The sequence below is a fragment of the Aethalodelphis obliquidens genome, unplaced genomic scaffold (genome assembly GCF_003676395.1).
Source record: "Aethalodelphis obliquidens isolate GAN/ISIS:26980383/991018 unplaced genomic scaffold, ASM367639v1 scaffold9, whole genome shotgun sequence".
NCBI lineage: Eukaryota > Metazoa > Chordata > Mammalia > Artiodactyla > Delphinidae > Aethalodelphis > Aethalodelphis obliquidens.
Window position 1 is genome coordinate 15200143 of NW_020837953.1, and position 19984 is coordinate 15220126.

The window sequence follows — 19984 nt, forward strand, 5'->3', positions numbered from 1 at the left end:
GTAGTGTTTTATTCCCTCTGACCTCAGGGAGGGTCCTATAACAATCTACCCTCCCACAAGTACTCTATCCAATTATTCCTGTTTTTATAATTTTATTTATTTTTCATGATAATACATTATAAATTTTATAATATACATATCTGTACAGTTTGAATAAATTATAAAACAAATACCTATGTACCTGTACCCATCACCCAGCTTCAAAAACAAATCATTTCTGAATGACAAAACCCACCATGTAGCCCTCCCCAGTCACATCGCCTTCCCCTGCCTGAGGTAACCAGTGTCATTTTTCATGCCTTGCTTTTTTGTATGGTTTTACAACATATTACTGCATCCATATATTGTAAAATTTTGCATGTTGTTCAACTTTATATAAACATATTCTTTCATGACTTTTTTGAATCAGTATTAGGTTTCCTGAGTTTTATCCATGTTGATACATGTAGCTGGAGTTCATTCATTTACTTTATTATAGTATTCCATTGTAAAAAAAAAAAAAAAGACTAAATTTGAAGGAACACAAGAGAGAATACAAACAAGAGATAATGCCTTAAGAGGCACAGAAGATGAAATGCTTTGGGTGTTTCTGTTTGTTTTATTTTTTATGAAGAGGAAAAAAAATGTTTGAGAGAAAATGATATGTTGAAGAGAGGCAAAGAAGATCCAACATACAGCAAATAGAAGTCCCTGCAGAAGAAAATCAAAGCAAGGTAACAGAACGAATATCAATACTAAAATTATAATTCAAAAACTTTGCTGAAATTAAAACTATATATATGAAAACTACATCCTGGAAGAGCACACCACATGCATGACATATAAATCCAAAATGACCAACACCAAGATATATTTTAGTATAATAACTGGACTTTAACAGAAAAATCATTTCAGCATTAAAAAAAAAATGACCTATTAGAAAAACCTGCATCACTATCAGACTATGGCAACGTTTTTTTTTTAATATTTATTTATCTGCACTGGGTCTTAGTTGCAGCAACGCAGGCTCCTTAGTTGTGGCAGGCATGTGGGATCTAGTTCCCTGACCAGGGATCAAACCCGGGCCCCCTGCATTGGGAGCATGGAGTCTTAACCACTGTGCCACCAGGGAAGTCCCGACAACAATTCTTTATGCCAGAAGAAAAACAGGGTTACAAGATACTATATAAGATACTCAAAGAAAGGCAGTATGAGCCCAGGATTTTATATCCAGGAAAACTAATCTTCAAGGTAAAGGGCACAGGCAAAATGTTATCAATATAAAATAACTCAGAGAATATTGTTCCAACAGGTCGTTCCTAAGGAATGTACTAAAGAACAAGATTCATACAATCAGGACTTCCCTGGCAGTCCAGTGGTTAAGACTCTGCGCTTCCACTGCAGGGGGCATGGGTTCGATCCCTGGTCGGGGAACTAAGATCCCACATGCCACACTGTGCGGCCAAAAAAAAATAAAAAATAAAATAAAATAAACACATGTTTAAAAACAAAAGATTCGGGGCTTCCCTGGTGGCGCAGTGGTTGAGAGTCCGCCTGCCGATGCAGAGGACGCGGGTTCATGCCCTGGTCCGGGAGGATCGCACATGCCGCGAAGCGGCTGGGCCCGTGAGCCATGGCCATCGCTGAGCCTGCGCGTCCAGAGCCTGTGCTCCGCAACGGGAGAGGCCACAACAGTGAGAGGCCCGCGTACCACAAAAAAGAAAAGAAAAAACAAAAAAACAAAAGATTCATACAATCAAAATAACTAGAATGACGAGGTCCTACTGCATAGCACAGGGAACTATATTCACAGGGAACTTGTAATAACCTATAATGGAAAAGAATTTGAAAAAGAATATATATATTTATATGTAAATATATATGTATATCTGAATCACTTTGCTGTATACCAGAAACTAACACAACACTATAAATCAACAATACTTCAATTAAAAAAAAAACCAGAGATGTATCAATATGGTGATTAGCATTAAATATATGGTCATTTATAAAATTATAAATAAGTGTTCATTAAAAGGGAGAGAGTATAGTATATAATGGCTACATGATCTGACAATGTAGATATAGGTCAACCAAAAAATGAGGGGAGAAGGTGGAGACAACATACACAAAAAAATTTTTTAACAGTTTTCATTAATCATTGGTGGTAGTACATTAGTAGTGCCACTAGAGACTGTTATACAGTTAACATATGATAAAGCAAATTAGTAATTCCTGGATATTCTAATTTTATCATCCCCTGAGTCTTTGGGAACATGATTCTTGGTATGAAAGAAAGGAGATACTAATGTAATAAATGGGAGATTAAGTTTAAAAAAAACCTCTGTAGTCCTTTGTCAATATCACTGTTGATTGCCAAGATAGTTTTTATTATATTTATTTCTAACTCTATCCACTGAAAGGTCATAGGAACAATGATCAACCTAGTAGCAATAAGTATCCCTAGGATCTAGACTGCAGGTGTTCTGAAATTCCATTTCCCATTAAACGAAGCCAAGAGTTCTTAGAGAAACAGCTAATTCCAGGTCTAAGGTGGAAAATGAGCCTGGAACAGTTGAACGTAAGAGATAGCAAGAAAATTATCAAAACTATTAGGATTGGGTCAAAAAGACTAAGGAACCAGCTTCCCTGGTGGCGCAGTGGTTAAGAGTCCACCTGCCGATGCAGGGGACACGGGTTTGTGCCCCAGTCCGGGAAGATCCCACATGCCGCGGAGCGGCTGGGTCCGTGAGCCATGGTCGCTGAGCCTGCGCGTCCGGAGCCTGTGCTCCGCAACAGGAGAGGCCACAACAGTGAGAAGCCCACGTACCGCCAAAAAAAAAAAAAAAAAAAAAAAAAGACTAAGGAACCAATATGAAGAGGCTCTTCCTAGACAACAACAGGACAATGTGAGCTTCAATTAGCAGTAAAAAAAAAAAAGAAAGAAAAACACATAAAATATGGGTTGAAACCCATCAAATACATTTAAATGTATGACTCCACAGTGATAATAAAAAATAACTAACTGATCACCATCTGAAGATGACCGGGAACCAATTTATTACCTTAAAAACTAGGTAAATAAAAGGAAAGAATCAGACCATTCTTACATGAACTATACCACTGGGAATCAAACAGTAGATGAGAAGCATCTCCTTAAAATGCTATGCCACCTAATAAATGAAAACAAAATGATAGAATTATATCACTACTTTGCAACTCCCAATTAGCGAATCTCAGCACTGAGCATCAGCAACTGCTACAATCAAAGAGCAAAAAGCAGACATCACATGCCTCCTGTTGAAAGAACACACTACCACCCAAAATCTTGCCAAAGGAATTGAACCTGAGGCTGATTAAGCCTCTGTATCCAGCTGTAATTTGCAGGAAATACAACAGGACATAAAACATTTTGAAATGCACCATAACTATGCAATCTAGACTTTGGGAAACTCTACAGGCCAAATGCCCCAAGGTTTTTCAACTTACAGATTTTAAGGAAAAGGAAGAGATGAAAGGAAAAGATTAAAAAGAGACAGAGACTTCCCTGGTTGTCCAGCAGTTAAGACTCCACGCTCCCAAGGCAAGGGGCCCGGGTTCAATCCCTGGTCAGGGAACTAGATCCTGCATGCCACAACTAAAGATCCCGTGTGCCGCAACTAAGACCCAGCACAGCCAAATAAATAAATAATTTTTTTTTTTTTTAAAAAAGTATGAGATATTTCTATCCACTAGGATGGCTAGATTTTTTTAAAATGGAAAATAACAAGTGCTAGCAAGGTCACAGACAAACTGGAACCCTTGTAAATTGCTGGTGGGAATGTTAAAATGATACACCCACTGTGGAAAACAGTTTGACAATTCATCAAAAACTTAAACATAGAATTATCATATGATCCAACAATTCCACTCCTATATATAGAAACAAAAAATTGAAAAACAGGTGTACAAACAGAAACTTGTACACAAATGTTCATAGGGGTACTACCACAATCACCAAAAGGTGGAAACAACCCAAATGCCCATCAGTTGATGACTGAATAAACCAAATGTGGTATATCCATATAATGGAATATTACTCGGCCATAAAAAGGAATGACATACTGATGATATATGCTACAATATGGATGAATCTCAAAAACATTACATTAAGTAAAAGAAGCCAAACATAAAAGGCCATGTATTGTATGATTCCCTTTACATGAAATGTTCACAGTTCACAGAGACAGAAAACAGATTAGTGGTTGCCAGGGACTGGGGGAAGGAGGAAATATTTTGGAACTAGATAGTGGTGATGGTTATACATTTGAATGTACTGAATGTCACTAATCGTGAATTTTATGGTAAGTGTATTTTACCACAATTTAAGAAGTCAAAGCACATGTAGAGGTAGGGTGTCTAGGGCCACACTTCCTTCCAGGAGCCTATTAAAGTGAAAATAGCTGAGACCCAGTCGCCTTCCTCTCTGGCTTCTCTTGGCTTCCTTATGGCTTTTTTCTCTTCCACATGGCTGGGTGGACAAACTGAGAAATGCCTACAGAAAGCGATCACTAGTCACCAAGACCTGAAAGAGTGTGGGGGTTGCCAGAGACTAGCTCTGCCACAGACGGAGGAAAACAAGCTTTTCCAGACCTCCTAGGTATTCCTGCAAAAAGGCCTTTACATGCATTCAAAACGGTTATTATCCAAAACTCTGTGGGCCTATAAGGAATGAAGGTTCTAGGTGGTCTATATCCAGAATAATAGGATTTCTACATAGTTCTAGCTGAGGACCATATTAGGGTTTGAGGGCTATGGCAAGGACTAGCTAGATATTGACCAAACATGATTCACCTTCCTCCTGGGCACAAGCTATGGCCCTATGATTGAATTCTGGCAACAGAATATGGGTGGAAGTGATTAAGCCATTTCCAGGTCTGCGCATCAACAACTCCCACAAGATTGCCCCACCTGCCTCAGGTGACCTTGGAAGCCATGTGTAGAAAATGGTAGAGCCTCCATTACTCTAGGTTCTTTTGAATGTATTTTTTTACAGCAACTAGTGTTCTTAAATATAAAAGAGTACTGGGATTTCCCTGGTGATCCAGTGGGTAAGACTCCGCACTCCCAATGCAGGGGGCCCGGGTTCAACCCCTGGTTGGGGAACTAGATCCCAAATGCATGCTGCAACTAAGAGTTCGCATGCCGCAAATAAGAAGTCCGCATGCCACAACTGAGGAGTGCGCATGCTGCAACTAAAAAAAAAATGATCCTGCATGCTGCAAAGAAGATCCCACGCACCGCAACCAAGACCCGGCATAGCCTAAACGAATAAATAAATATTTAAAAATAATAATAATAAATATATAGAAGACTACTAGCATGAGAGCTAGTAGTAAAATGTCCCATTCTCTTACTGGTCAAAGGCAGGACTCAGATTTCCTGGGGTCACCTAAAAAAGAAATCATCTTGGTAACATCCTTTTGAAACAACTTAAGGACTTTTTAAGAATTAATACCAACTTTTTTTTTTTTTTTTTGGCTGCACCACGCACCTTGCAGGATCTTAGTTCCCCAACCAGGGATTGAAACTGGGCCCGTGGCAGTGAAAGCACAGAGTCCTAACCACTGGAATGTCACGGAATTCCCAATCCCAACTATTTTTAAACTCTTTTGTCTTTAAAACATTCTTGAAGATCTCAAATAGTCATGAAAATTAGAAGGCCAGACAGTACTATATTACCTCTGCTTTGCTGAAATACAGGCAGAGAAACTATGTGGCTTGTTAACCTCCCAACACATTAAAGGTTAAAGGATTTGTGCATCTGCTACCCAGGTTCACCCTTAGAAAATATTTTGTTACATTAAAGTTGGTACAACTAAAACGATATTACAGAATTTTAAAATGCGGTTTCCTTGGCCTGAATTTGCTCTTAATTATGTTCTAAAATCTAGGGAGACTATATATATATATATATATATATATATATATATATATAAAATATCTTCTAAGCCAGTTAGTTAAGAAAGAAATCCATAAAAGTTTCCCTAAAGGGAAAAACGCACAAATTAAAGCCATCTTTTCAAGCTGAACAAAGTAAAAGAAGAGTTCAATAACAACAACAAATCAAAGGTCAAGACATACCTTTTTCTATTATATTTCTTTATAAAACCAGATGAGAACACAGAAAAATATGAACTCTATATTCACACATTCTACGCACTTACCCTAAAAATATAATAATTAACCATTATTGAGTGCTCACTGGTATCAGGCTTTGTAATAAGTGTTTTACATGGATTAATTTATTAAATCCTAACAATAACCCTATGAAATCGGTAATGATAGTATGTCCATTACATTTATATGGGATAAGTAAGGCTTAAAGAACTTAAGTAACTTGCATCAGGTAATAGAGTTGGAATCTGAGGTCAGAGAATGACTTAATCACTATACATTCACTCAAGAAGTATTTATTTAGTACCTCCTATATACAATTCTAGAAGCTGGAGATACAGCAGTAAGGAAAAACCAACCCAAATTCCTACCCTCATGAACCATATATCCTAATGTGTGAGAATGACAATAAATAACAAATATGTGACAGTAACAGGTGAATAAAGGACATGAATAAAAAGAGGGGAAGGGAATGACTAAGAGTGCTACTTTAAAAAGGCTGGTCAGGCTTCCCTGGGGGCGCAGTGGTTAAGAATCCGTCTGCCAATGCAGGAGACATGGGTCGGAGTCCTGGTCCGGGAAGATCCCACATGCCGCGGAGCAACTAAGTCTGTGCGCCACAACTACTGAGCCCGCTCGCCTAGAGCCCATGCTCTGCAACAAGAGAAGCCACCGCAATGAGAAGCCCACACACCGCCACGAAGAGTAGCCCCCGCTCGCCGCAACTAGAGAAAGCCTGCATGCAGCAATGAAAACCCAACACAGCCAAAAATAAATAAAATAAACAAATTTATTTTAAAAAATAATAATAAAAAGGCTGGTCAAGGAAGGCCTTTATCTGAACAGAGACCTAAATGAAATGAGGAAGCCAGTCATATAAATATATCCAGAAAAAGAACCCCTCACGTAGAGAAAACTACCAAGTATAGAAGTCCTCAATTAATAATTTTTAAAATGTCCTCAGGCAGGAGCATGCTTAATATATTTGGAGACCATCAAGGCAGCCAGTGTGAACAGAGCTCAGTAACAAGAGGAGGAGTAGAAGGAAATGAGGTTAGAGAAGGCCAAGAGGCAGATCATGCAGACTTTAAGTACAAAGCAAGCACCTTCCATTTTGATCAACTGTGATGGAAAGCCACTTTTGAGTAGGGGATGGTAACAAACTTTGATTTTAGCTTTTACAGGATGATACCGATCTTGCTGTGTGCAAATTATCATGGGGGCGGAGGGGAGAGGAGGTAAAAGAACAGAATCAGGAAGACAGGTTTGGAGACTTTTATAGTAATCCAGATGAAAGATGATAGAGGCTAAGATTAAGGTAGTGATGGAGCTAGTGGGGAAAAGTCTCATGCAATTTGAATGTAGCACCAACCAGAACTGATGGGCTGAATGTGGAATATGAGGTTAAGAAAAGAATCAAAAACAACTTCCATGTTTTGCTCTAAATAAATGAGTGAATGATAGTGCCATTTATTGATGTGGGAAAGACTGGGGAAGCAGTGGAATGGGAAGTGAAAAACAGGGTTCAGCTTTGGACCCATTAAGTTTGAAAGGTCTATTAGCTACCCAAATAGAAATGTTACATACACAACTGAAAATAGGAGAGCTCAAAAGAAAGGTCAAGACTAGAGAAATAAATGTGGGAATCAGCAGCACAGAGATGGAATGTTAAGTAATACAATCTGATGAGATTACATCAGGAGAGAGAATAGACTGCAAAAGCAGATTAAATACTGAACGCTCTAGCAGGTCTGCGTCTTTATTCCTGCTAGAGCGTTCAGTAGGAATAAAGACGCAGACCTACTAGAGAACGGACTTGAGGTTATGGGGAGGGGGAAGGGTGAGCTGTGACAGGGCGAGAGAGAGTCATGGACATATACACACTAACAAACGTAGTAAGGTAGATAGCTAGTGGGAAGCAGCCGCATGGCACAGGGATATTGGCTCGGTGCTTTGTGACAGCCTGGAGGGGTGGGATAGGGAGGGTGGGAGGGAGGGAAACGCAAGAGGGAAGACAAATGGGAACATATGTATATGTATAACTGATTCACTTTGTTATAAAGCAGAAACTAACACACCATTGTAAAGCAATTATACCCCAATAAAGATGTTAAAAAAAAAAAAAATACTGAACGCTCTCAAGCACCAGTGAGATTGGAAGAAAACCAAGACAGCATGGTCCCAGGAGCCAAATGATGGAATGATCAACCATGTCAAAAGCAACAGGTCGAGTGAGATGAAGACTGAAAACTGGCCACTGGGTTAGACCAATGATGACCTTCACATAAGTGTTTCAGTGGAATGACGGGGGACTAAAGCCTGACTTGACTGGAATGGGTTCAAGAGGAGAGGAAATGAAAGAAGATATAGACAACTCTTTCAAGTAGTTTTGTTATAAAGAGGAGCACTCTCCTACTCACAATTATTTCGTATCCCTTGCTCTTTTGCCTGAATAACTGCAAGAGCCTCTTAACTGGTTCCACATACCCATTCAGTCAATGCTCGCTAAAGTAGCCAAATAAGTGGGATTAAAATAAATGTTAGATCACGTGATTCTTATGCTCAAAACTCTCCAATGGCTTCTCATCTCGTTCAACATGAAAGTCAAAATCCTCACAGCTGCCTGTAAGACCCTTACCAATCTGAAACTCTCCACAATTCAGCCCTCCTCTCCCCATCTTTCCCCTCTGAGCTCACCTACTACTCTTCCTCTTACTCTACTCCAGCCACACTTGGCTTCCTTGGTGTTCCTCAAACACAAATTTTAGAGCTGGAAGTATGCTTCTACCCCAAGGTGCTTCCTATTCCCTCTACCAAGTATACTCTTCCCCCCACATAATCTAAATGCCTCAATCTCTTACATTCTTCAGGTCTTTACTCAAACATCTCATTCCAAAGAGATGCCTTTCCTGATAATGCTATTTAAGCCATAAAATCCCCCATCACTCTATATTCCCCTTCCCTGCTTTATTGTCTTTGTAGTATTTATCACCGTATAGCATACTACATATTTTACTTATTTCTTTTATTATCTGATTCCCTCTACTAGAATAGAAACTTTGAAAGCAGGGTTTGTCATCTGCCTTTTTCACTTCTATAATCCCAACAGTAACCAAAAAATTTTAAAAAAACAAAACAAAAAAAACTTCTTGAATCCAAGGATGAATGAATGAGAGGGAATGCAGGGTTAATGAAGTTTTTTCAAGATTGAAAATATTGTAGCATGCTTGTATGCTGATGAGAATCATCAACAGAAAAAAAACATTAATGACTCAGGAGTAGGAAAGAATAATTCCAAGAATAAAACTCTTATTTAGATGTAGGGGTTGGCCTTAGATGGGAATAGGAACAGATTATCCATAGCAATAAGAGAGAGGGAAAAGAATGCGGGTACAGGGCTTCCCTGGTGGTGCTGTGGTTGAGAGTCCGCCTGCCGGATGCGGGGGACACAGGTTCGTGCCCCGGTCTGGGAAGATCCCACATGCCGCGGAACGGCTGGGCCCGTGAGCCATGGCCGCTGAGCCTGCACGTCCGGAGCCTGTGCTCCGCAGCGGGAGAAGCCACAACAGTAAGAGGCCCGCGTACAGCAAAAAAAAAAAAAAAAAAAAAAGAATGCGGGTACAGATATAGGTAGGTTGGGTGACTTGTAATGGGAGCTTGTAGGATTATCTTTGTTTTTTCTTCAGTGAAACAGGAAGCAAGGACATCAACTGAGAGTAAAGAGGACAAATAGAGTGCTAAAAGTTTGAGGAGAACGATTAAACTATCATTTAAGAGTGAATGGAGGGAATTCCCTGGTGGTCCAGTGGTTAGGACTCCGTACTCTCACTGCTGAGGGCCTGGGTTCAATCCCTGGTCTGGGAACAAAGATCCCACAAGCCATGTGGCACTGCCAAAAAAAAAAAAAAAAAAAAGTGAATGGACTAGGGAATGTCATAGGATTGACTGTCATTGCTGAAAGACTCCTTAGGTTCATGATCACAAATTTAGATGTCAGCATCGTTGTGTTTTCCTCCAGCCACATTCAGCTGCCTAGACACAAGGGCAGAATAGGCAGAGTTGGTTTAATCATGGTTGGAATTTTCTCAAGCAGGTATGATAGAAGGTACTGAAGGTACATGCATAGCAGTAATTATGATAGCCCATGAAATGTTAAGTTGGACAAGGAGGAAAGTAGAGGCATGAGGTGACTGACAATGAAAAGGTAGTCTGGACTTCCCTGCTGGCTCAGTGGTTAAGAATCCGCCTGCCAATGCAGGGGACATGGGTTCGAGCCCTGGTCTGGGAAGATCCCACGTGCCACGGAGCAACTAAGCCCATGCGCCACAACTACTGAGCCTGCGCGCTAGAGCCCACAAGCCACAACGACTGAGCCCCCATGCCACAACTACTGAAGCCCACCTAGAACCCATACTCCACAACAACAGAAGCCACCGCAAAGAGAAACCCGTGCACCGCAATGAAGAGTAGCCCCTGCTCGCTGCAACTAGAGAAAGCCTGCATGCAGCAACGAAGACCCAATGCAGCCATAAATAAATAAATAAATAAATTTATTTTTTTTAAAAAAATCAACAGACCAGAGGTTCCAAAGCGTTTGAACAATTTTTGGAGAGGAAATCCTAAAATAAATGTGAGCTAGAGAAACAGAAGATGATGTGAAGGTCAGAGTCTGGCAAGCTCAAAACTAAGATTTTAGAGGCAGAACAATTATTGGTAAAGATGAAAAGTACCTAATGAATATGGAAGTAAGAGGCTCAGGTTTATGTCAATTTTCCCCATCAATTATTTACTGTACTTCCACTGTACACATGGCTACAGTGCAGAGAAAAGAGTTTGGGAGTTAACAATGAGGAACAACAAAAAGGTGGTCAACTATGTCTGACTAACAATGCATTTTGTCTAAGTCCTTACTGCCAATAACGTCTAGTCTCTGCTCTCCCTTGAGGACTTTTTCCTCTTCCCCCAGGGCTAGCCCTTGACCCAACAACCTGGTTTTCAAAACTCTTTGGAACCCCAAGTATGTATATAATGAAGAAAAACAACCAATAACTGCTGATAAAAAGTAATAATTACCAAGGTGCCATAGGGATTTTATCAAGAAAGTACAAAGCTAGGTGGCAAATTTAGCAGAGAATCATAAGCAGCTAAGACCAGCAATAAAGGAGGCATAATGATTGCAATATTAAGCTGCCTCTCACAGTCCTGATCATAGGTCACCATGAATAACTGGGGTGGAAAAAGCTTTTAGGTTGATCTTAGGCTATGGGCAACCAGTAAAACAAAGATGGGAAAAATCTGGAGGCAGATGTGTCCTACCCTCATCAGGAAACACTGTCCAACCTGCTTCAACCATCCCAGGCTCTCTGCTCCCAGTACCTCTGATGAAATCAAATCTTCCAAAGGTAACAGGTTTTCAGGAGCTGGCCCTTATTCATATTACTTCTGGACAAGAGGGGAGGGAGGGCCAATAAACATTCTGTATTGAGGGACTTCCCTGGTGGTCCAGTGAGTAAGACTCCACACTCCCAATGCAGGGAGCCCGGGTTCGATCCCTGGTCAGGGAATCAGATTCCACATGCACACCACAATAAGTGTCCGCATGCCACAACTAAGAGTCCACATGCCGCAACTAAGAGCCCACATGCTGCAACTAAATATCCCGCGTGCCCCAACTAAGACCCAGCGCAGCCTAACTAAATAAATAAATAAATAGACATTCTGTATTGAAAACTCAGAAAAATTCTCAAATGCCCATGTCTCAATCACCATGTCCTACATTGTATCCTCCACACAGCTGCCAGAGTAATCCAGCTAAAAAACAAGAAAGACCACCCTGCTTCCCTACTTACTATCTTTTTACATAATACTAAAGACCATCTACAATCTAGGCTCCTTTAGTCTCTTAACTCAACATCTATAGCTTCAAGTTCAACTTCCAACAATACTAAATTGATTACAGTTCCCTACACAATATATGCAGCTTCCCCTCTGTATGTTTTGTGCCCCATGCTTTTGCCCGTATACTAATATTATAGTGCAGAATAAAGAGAAGATACTGATTTCCATGAAAATAATTTTGAAAATTCCTTAATGATGCCAAGAGAATTCAAAATTCAAAATATTTTAATCTTTTTCTATTCATTCAGTCCACAAATAATTCATTCAGTCAACAAGTAACTACTTAACATCTATTGTGACAAAGCCCTTGACTATGCATTATGATAGATAAAATGATGATATAGTTCCTACCCTCAGTAATTTACAACTTAAAAGCAGATATGAAATAATACAAAATGAATACAGAAGGATAGAAGTGCTATTTACTACAGCCCAATCATGGAAAAACAACTTCACAGAACAGTTTCTGTGGCATGAGTTAGGCCTGGAAACTTGAGTAGAATTTTAATGAGCAAAGACAGAGAAGAAAGAGCTTTTCAGATGAATGATTAATTAAAATAAATATATGGGGACTTCCCTGGTGGCACAGTGGTTAAGAATCCGCCTGCCAATGCAGGGGACACAGGTTTGATCCCTGGTCCGGGAAGATCCCACATGCCATTGGAGCAACTAAGCCCATGCACCACAACTACTCAGCCTGAGTTCTAGAGCCCGCAAGCCACAAATACTGAGCCTGTGTGCCACAACCACTGAGCCTGTGTGCCACAACCACTGAAGCCCATGCGCCTAGAGCTCGTGTTCTATAAGAGAAGCCACCACAACGAGAAGCACGCACACTGCAACGAAGAGTAGCCCCCGCTTGCTGCAACTAGAGAAAGCCCACACGCAGCAACGAAGACCCAACACAGCCAAATATAAATAAATTAAATAAATAAATAAATAAATTTAAAATATATATATACATATGAAAATGCCTAAGCAGTAAACAAATATTTACTGAATGTCCATTACGTACCAGTTAAAACACTAAAGGCTGGTATAATGATGAATAAAACAGCCTCTGAGGAGTTTTTTCTCTGATGAGAGACTGACAGCCAATCAGAATGAGGAAATACATGTTTCAAGTGCCAGCACACATATCTATGTTTCTAATAAATATTCAGACTAATAACTATGTTTCAAATACCATACTAGGCCCTAGGTAAATGAAAGAGTCAGGGCCTCAAAGAACTTACTTATGAGAGAGACAAACTATTTCAATAATGTACGCTACAATGGAGACAAAGCAAAGTCTTGGGAACCAAGAGAAGGGGCCTCTAACTCTGATTCTAATAAAAAGTGATAAGTATCAAGTAGACCTTCAATGCCAAGGTCTTCAAACTTTATTCTATGGTATCAAGAAGCTAATGAAAGTTTCTGAAGATAAAGCAATAAAATGATCATTTAACAAATACTTATCTATCACTGGAACTCAGGTAGGCAAGGAGTTCCAATCTTTTTTTTAATTAGAATGCAGAATAAATCAGAGGTTAAAAGACTAAAAACAAGTAAATGCAGTTAAAATATTACAACAACCAAGACAAAAATTTATAAATGCTGAATTAAGGTGATGACAGTGAGAACAAAGATTTGAAAGATGTTATGAAGACAGAATCAGCAGAACCTGGATAAGGGGGTCAAGGGAGAGGGAAAAGTCAAAGACCATGGATATAATTTCAAGTTTGATGACAAGAAAAAGGAAAGACACGGGGAGACCACATTTCAAAGGAGAAATAATGGATTCTATTTCAATGATACAGTAAGCCACTGAGCTAGAGATCCAAGTTCTGCATCCTGTTCAGAAATTATTCCTAAATACCCGCATGGTATAACATGTAACAAGCATTATTCCGTATCATGAGAAATGGAGAACAAAGTCATTTGTGAAAGGTAGATGCTTGGTGATCAGCCAGGTTCTTATTCCCTGAATGAATGGAATAATCCATCCAGCCTCATAACACACGAAACTGAAATTTTTAACTTTTCAACATCAAATAATTTCTAGTTATGGACTTTCAAGGACACTATCAGTTTATGAAAATCACAAATGTTAAGATCACAAATGCTGAGGGTCTAATGTGGAAATATTAAGCCCAGAAATGGAAATGTAGAGCTAAGGAAAGAGGTCAGGCCTAGAGACTCAGATCACTCTACAAGGAGGTTCTGTGACACAATGCTATGAACGAGAACTACAGACCCTATTATACATCCTAAGCACTTGCCACAAATAGGGTAAGCCTGCTAAAAAACAAAGTACAATGAAGAAAAATGCTGGGAATTCCCTGGCAGTCCGGTGGTTAGGACTTGGTACTTTCACTGTGGGGGTCCGGGTTCAATCCCTAGTGGGGGAACTAAGATCCCCCAAGCTGCACAGTGTGGCCAAAAGAAAAAAGCTAAGGACAGAGGACATATCCGCAAGGAACATATTGGGGACAGAGACAGAAAACAGTAAAAGACACCCAAGAAGCAGTCAGAGTAACAGGAGTAGAATGGACATTATGACAAAAGAGAAGAAAATATCAAGAAGGAACACATGCAAAAATTAATCAAAATAAAGCTGAGGTAGTCATACTAATATCAGATAAAAGACACTTTAAAATGCATAATTGTAGTATAAAAGCTCACTATAAAATAACCGACGTTTATTTCACCAGAAACGTTTAACAATTGTATTGTACACTTGAATGCACCTAATAAAGAGAAAAACAAAAAAACAAAAACAAAAAAAAGAAGGAACACATGGTCAAGAGTGACAAATAGTTCACAGAGGTCAGAGAAGATGAGGAATGGGGAAAGGCTATCATATTTAATCATTTAAAGGTCCCTGGGACTGCTGCATCTCTCTGTGCAATTCACAATGAAAACTTTTCACAAATAGCCACACATTTTTTTTTTTTTTTTAATTTTTGGCTGCGTTGGGTCTTCATGGCTGCGTGGGCTTTCTCTAGTTGTGGCGAGTGGGGTCTACTCTTCCTTGCAGTGTGCAGGCTTCTCATTGCGGTGACTTCTCTTGTTGCGGAACACGGGCTCTAGGCGCACGGGATTCAGTAGTTGTGGCGCACGGGCTTAGTTGCTCCGTGGTATGTGGGATCTACCCGGACCAGGTCTCAAACCTGTGTCCCCTGCATTGGCAGGCGATTCTTAACCACTGCGCCACCAGGGAAGCCCCAACACACATTATTTTTTAATTAAAAAAAAAAGGAAAAGTTTTAGTATCCATCATGGTATAATCACACAATGGAAAATCACACAGCAATGAAAAAGAACAAGCTTTTTCTAAAAGCAACAACACAGATGAATCTCACAGACATAATGAAAGAATCTAGTCACAAAAGAGTACAAACTGTATGATTCCATTTATATGAAGTTCAGAAGAGGCAAAACTAATCCATGGTGATAGAGTTTGGGAGAGTGGTTACCTCTGGAGAAGGGTAATACCTGGGAGAAAGTACAAAGGAACATTCTAGGGTACTGGAAATGTTCTACATCCTGATCTGAGGTGTGGTCACATAGGTGTATTCATTCTGTAAAAGTTCATGGGCTGAACGAACCTTTGATTTGCACACTGTAGATAAGTCACATCTCAATTAAAAAGTAAATAAACAAACACACAAAGTTACTGGGAACCTTGAAGACAACACTTTGGGGGAATTTATTTGTAGAAGCCAAATCACAATATGGGGGATGTATACAAGGTGAAGAAGCTGAGACAGTGAATACAAACTCGTTTTTCAAGAAGGTTGCTGGTAAAGCAAAAATGAGATTACAAAGTAGCTTAGGTAGGTTACAAAACTCAGGGAAATCATGTTGTTTTGTTTTTATTTGAGGTATAAGACAAAGAGAAAATAACATACATAACAAGGGCCTACAGCCTATGAGAGGGAATGAAATCAAGAACATAGAGGGATTAGCCTTGGAAAAGAGGATGAATACTTCCTTCTTTGAGATTTAAAAGATGAGAGAACACAGAAATCCTGAGATAGAGAAGAGGGAGAAATCAAGTTACCTTGAACTCTTTAGTGAAGCATGTGATAAGGTCAATTAGACCAGGTAAATTGAGTCAGGAAAGGATCTGGGCTTTAAGTACATTTTTAAATGTTTCAAATAGGAACTGCAGAGAATATAAAACACAAGGATGAAGAAGGAAATTCCAGTAAGAGGACAATGCTCAGTGGCCTGAAAGCAAGGGCAGAAATGGCACAGTCTACTCAGGACTAGGTGGAGAATACAAGATAAAAAAACAAAAGGAGGGGGGCTTCCCTGGTGGCGCAGTGGTTGAGAATCTGTCTGTTGATGCAGGGGACACGGGTTCGAGACCTGGTCCGGGAAAATCCCACATGCCACGGAGCAGCGATGCCCGTGCGCCACAACTACTGAGCCCACGTGCCACAGCTACTGAAGCCCCCACGCCTAGAGCCCATGCTCCTCAACAAGAGGAGCCATTGCAATGAGAAGCCCGTGCACCACAACGAAGAGAAGCCCCCCTCACAGCAACTAGAGAAAGCCCACGCACAACAACGAAGACCCAACGCAGCCAAAAATAAATAAATTAATTTTTTAAAAAAAGGGAGGGAAAAGTCCAAGGGCTAACATGTGCATCACTGAAACTATATAATAAAGAATGATGTCTAAGGAAAATACTTATTTAACATACAGGAAAGAGGCAGAAGACCTAACAGAACTCTTCAAAGATCCAAAGATGAAGTCGCTAGGGTCTAGAGTAGAGTGTGCGAAAGGGAAGCTGTCACTAGAGTTCATTACTACAGAACATTTTTCTGTAACTCCCACAAGATCAAGAACCACATATTCTCCTTTCACTGAACTTCCTACAGCTACTAGTGACAACTTCTCCTCCCTGATAAAACTGACCTTTATCCCCTACTTCTAAATACACCTACACTTGATTAATAAATTATATAAACATATCCTGTCCATTCAGAAACTCCATGAACTTTTTACACTTCTATCTGTGTTCTCCCACTAAGGTGTTTTCAGTGGTACAATCCTAGAAGGCAGAGACTATATCCACGAATTCTCTGTTCACAGTATTGGGTTTGGGATTACACACATGCATCCCCAAAGCACATGTTTTAAAAACTGCTTTCTCGTGAAATGAATCATTACTGGAGAGAAACTTTAACAATGCTTCAGAACATATTCCTACACGACTATAACGATGGCCAAATCAGAGAATGCTTAGGAATGACACCCGTTTTCACAACTGTCAACATAACCTCTAGAACGTAGGATAACATTTACTATATTATTGACTATTTGCCCCTCTGGATAATTCCTCCATACCTCTTTAGTAAACCTATTCTTTGCACTTCATTTACTCCCAGCCCACATTCTAGCGTCCCTTCTTCCCATCCAGAACCCCTAACCTCAAACGCCCCACAGGACCATTTTTCAGCCGTACTCCCTCATTTCCTATTCAACCCCAGACCATCACTTCCATCCACTTCTCCACTCCCCATTTTTCTGCCTCTCCAGACCTCCCATTCCTTCTGCCGAACTATTCAGTCCCCACCCCTTCAACGCCCCAGCCCAAGTCTTCCCGCCTGAGATCGCCCTCCCCCATCGCTCCCTTTCAGGCTCCCCCTCCCCAACCCTTCCCTCCGAGACCCCGGCCAGCACTACCTGCTCCCTGACTTCGGGCCCTGCGGGCCCCACCCGCTCCTCCAGTAGCTGCCTCCCGGACGGCGCTCGCCGGCGCGAGGGCAGGGGCTGGGGCAGCTCCGCTGCCCGCTGAGCCCCATCCTCCCGGCGGGCAGCCGGCGGCGGCGGCGGCAGCTGCGGTCGGTCGCGGCAGCGGCTCCGCTTCATATCTGCGGCTGGGCCCTGGACGTCAGCGCAGCGAATGTCCCGGACCCGCACGGCCCCGGGCCGCGGCGCTACCGCGCCAACCACCGCCCGCGGCCACCATGGCCCGGCGGGCGCCCGAAGCCACCGACCCCAGCCAGCAGCTCCTCTGCGCTTTCTGGGGCCTCAAGAGCCGCGGCCTCCTTGGCGCTCCTTACGGAGGCGGCAGCATCGCCGCAGTGTCTTCTTCTCCCACCCGGTGCACGCTCGGGCGGCCAGCAGCCGCCGCCGCCGCCGCCTCCGCCTCCACCGCAGCAGCCGGCTACACAGCCAGACGCCAACAGCTTGCCTGTAGGCCGGCCCCGCCCCTCCCTTCCCCTCGCGCGCGCGCACCGGGAGCCCGCCCGCCACCTCTGGCCGCGCGCCGCCTCCCGCGCACGCGCCAGCGAACGGTCGCGAGAGACCCGCCCTTGGCCCCACCGCGTGGTGGGGGTGGGAGGGAGCGGAGAGCGGAAGAGGGCGGGGCCCCGACGCGCCCGCTGCGGCCGTGGAAGCTCCTTGATTCGTTCATTCATTCATCCATTCATGAAATTGTGTGTCTGGCCAAGCTAAGTGGTGGGGATCCAAAAGTGAATTACAACTGATCAGCGTCCTCAAGGAAGTAGGTGGAGAGGGACCAGGAGCAGCAAGGAGACAAAATAGACAACCAGTAAACAGAACACTAATGCCTGCCTTTTTGTTGAGCACCTTCCAACCAACCGTCAACTGATCTTCACATCACACTTTGAAGGCAGGTCTGCTCATTCTCCTGTTATAGATAAGAAGACCGACGGGAAGTAATATGTACCAGGTCACTGAGCAAACTCAAATTCTGGCTTTTCTGCCCCTTTTCACTGTTTCCTGTTGCTCCCAGAAAGTAAAACAGGGTGTGGAAAGTCCTATAAAAGAGGAAGAAGTGATGGATTCCTTCAAGTGGAAGGCGAAGACAAAAAGGCATCCCCATCATTCCCCACTGACAATGAAGTCATCATGTTATAGCCCAGTCCAGCCTGGCCACAGCGGTGGGCAGCGCAGCCTGCCTCTTTCAGTGACTCATCTGCTCAGCAACGTGGCTGTAGCTCAGCCCTGTCTGACCTCCTCCTTCTGGCTTTAGCTGGTCTGCCAAAGCACCATGTTTTTCCTCTTTTGTCTTGACTGGAGTTCTTTCACAGAAGCCTTTACTGAAGGGTTCACCCATTTTTGCTTGGCCTCCGCCCTAAACCCTTTCTGAGAGGTAATAATAGCTAACATTATAGCATAACTACTGTATACCAGACACTGTGCATTCAATTCACACATGTGCAAACAAGAGGTAAGTTGTATTATTTCCAGTTTACAGTTGAGATTCAAGTTACATAATATGCTCAATATGACACAGCTAGTAAGTGCAGAGCCAGGATTCAAACCAAGGTCTGACAGATACCAGAGCCTACACACACAACCAGTGTACTCTACAGCCAATCATCAGTCTGTTCCTGTATTCCCTGTTTCAGTTCCTCACCACCATCCATCCAGTTGCCTCAACCAGAAACCTGGAAGTCATCCTAGACTCCTTCCTTCCCTTCCTGCCCCCACACCCAATTAATGAACAAGTCCTGCTGCTTCTATAACCTTACCATCTCTCCAATCTGTCTCCTTTTTCCATCCCACTGGTACTACCTCAGCTCAAGTCTTATCTTCTCTCACCTACTTGACTGGGAAATCTTTCTAAATCATTCACCTACAGCAAGTCCCTTTCTCTTCAAACCCATCCTCCAAAAAGCCTTTACAAGAACCTTCATATAACATGTGACTCCCTTGCTTAAAACAGTTAAATAGATTTCCATGACCTTCAGGATGAGGTCTACTAAATTTACTATGATTGGCAAGACCATCTGAAATCTGGTCTCTGTCTACCTCACCTTCTCCTATTAATCCCTGCTATGTCAATTATTTATAGTTATGCCAGCTGTTTATAGTTCCCTGCATGTACAGGGTCTGACACATTCTTGGTTACAAACAACAGAAACAAACTGATTATCCTAAGCCTAAGGGGGAATTATTAGAAGGCTATACAGAGGGGCTCACAGAA

The 19984-nt window shown here is 41.8% G+C and overlaps 1 protein-coding gene across 7 annotated transcripts in view; it reads right to left on the reverse strand.

Annotated features, from left to right (window-relative positions):
• MAST2 (microtubule associated serine/threonine kinase 2) overlaps positions 1-18214 on the reverse strand; it is a 204507-nt gene extending 186293 nt beyond the window's left edge. For 5 of the 7 annotated variants that reach the window (XM_027108629.1, XM_027108628.1, XM_027108627.1 and 2 more), the window contains exon 1: positions 17713-18213. In XM_027108629.1, the coding sequence (XP_026964430.1) occupies positions 17713-17898 (186 nt within the window). In that variant the 5' untranslated portion in view covers positions 17899-18213. Of the gene's footprint in view, positions 1-17712 lie in introns of all 7 variants that reach the window. The other 2 variants (XM_027108624.1, XM_027108625.1) reach the window with 1 other exon arrangement.
• Positions 18215-19984: the final 1770 nt, after the last annotated feature.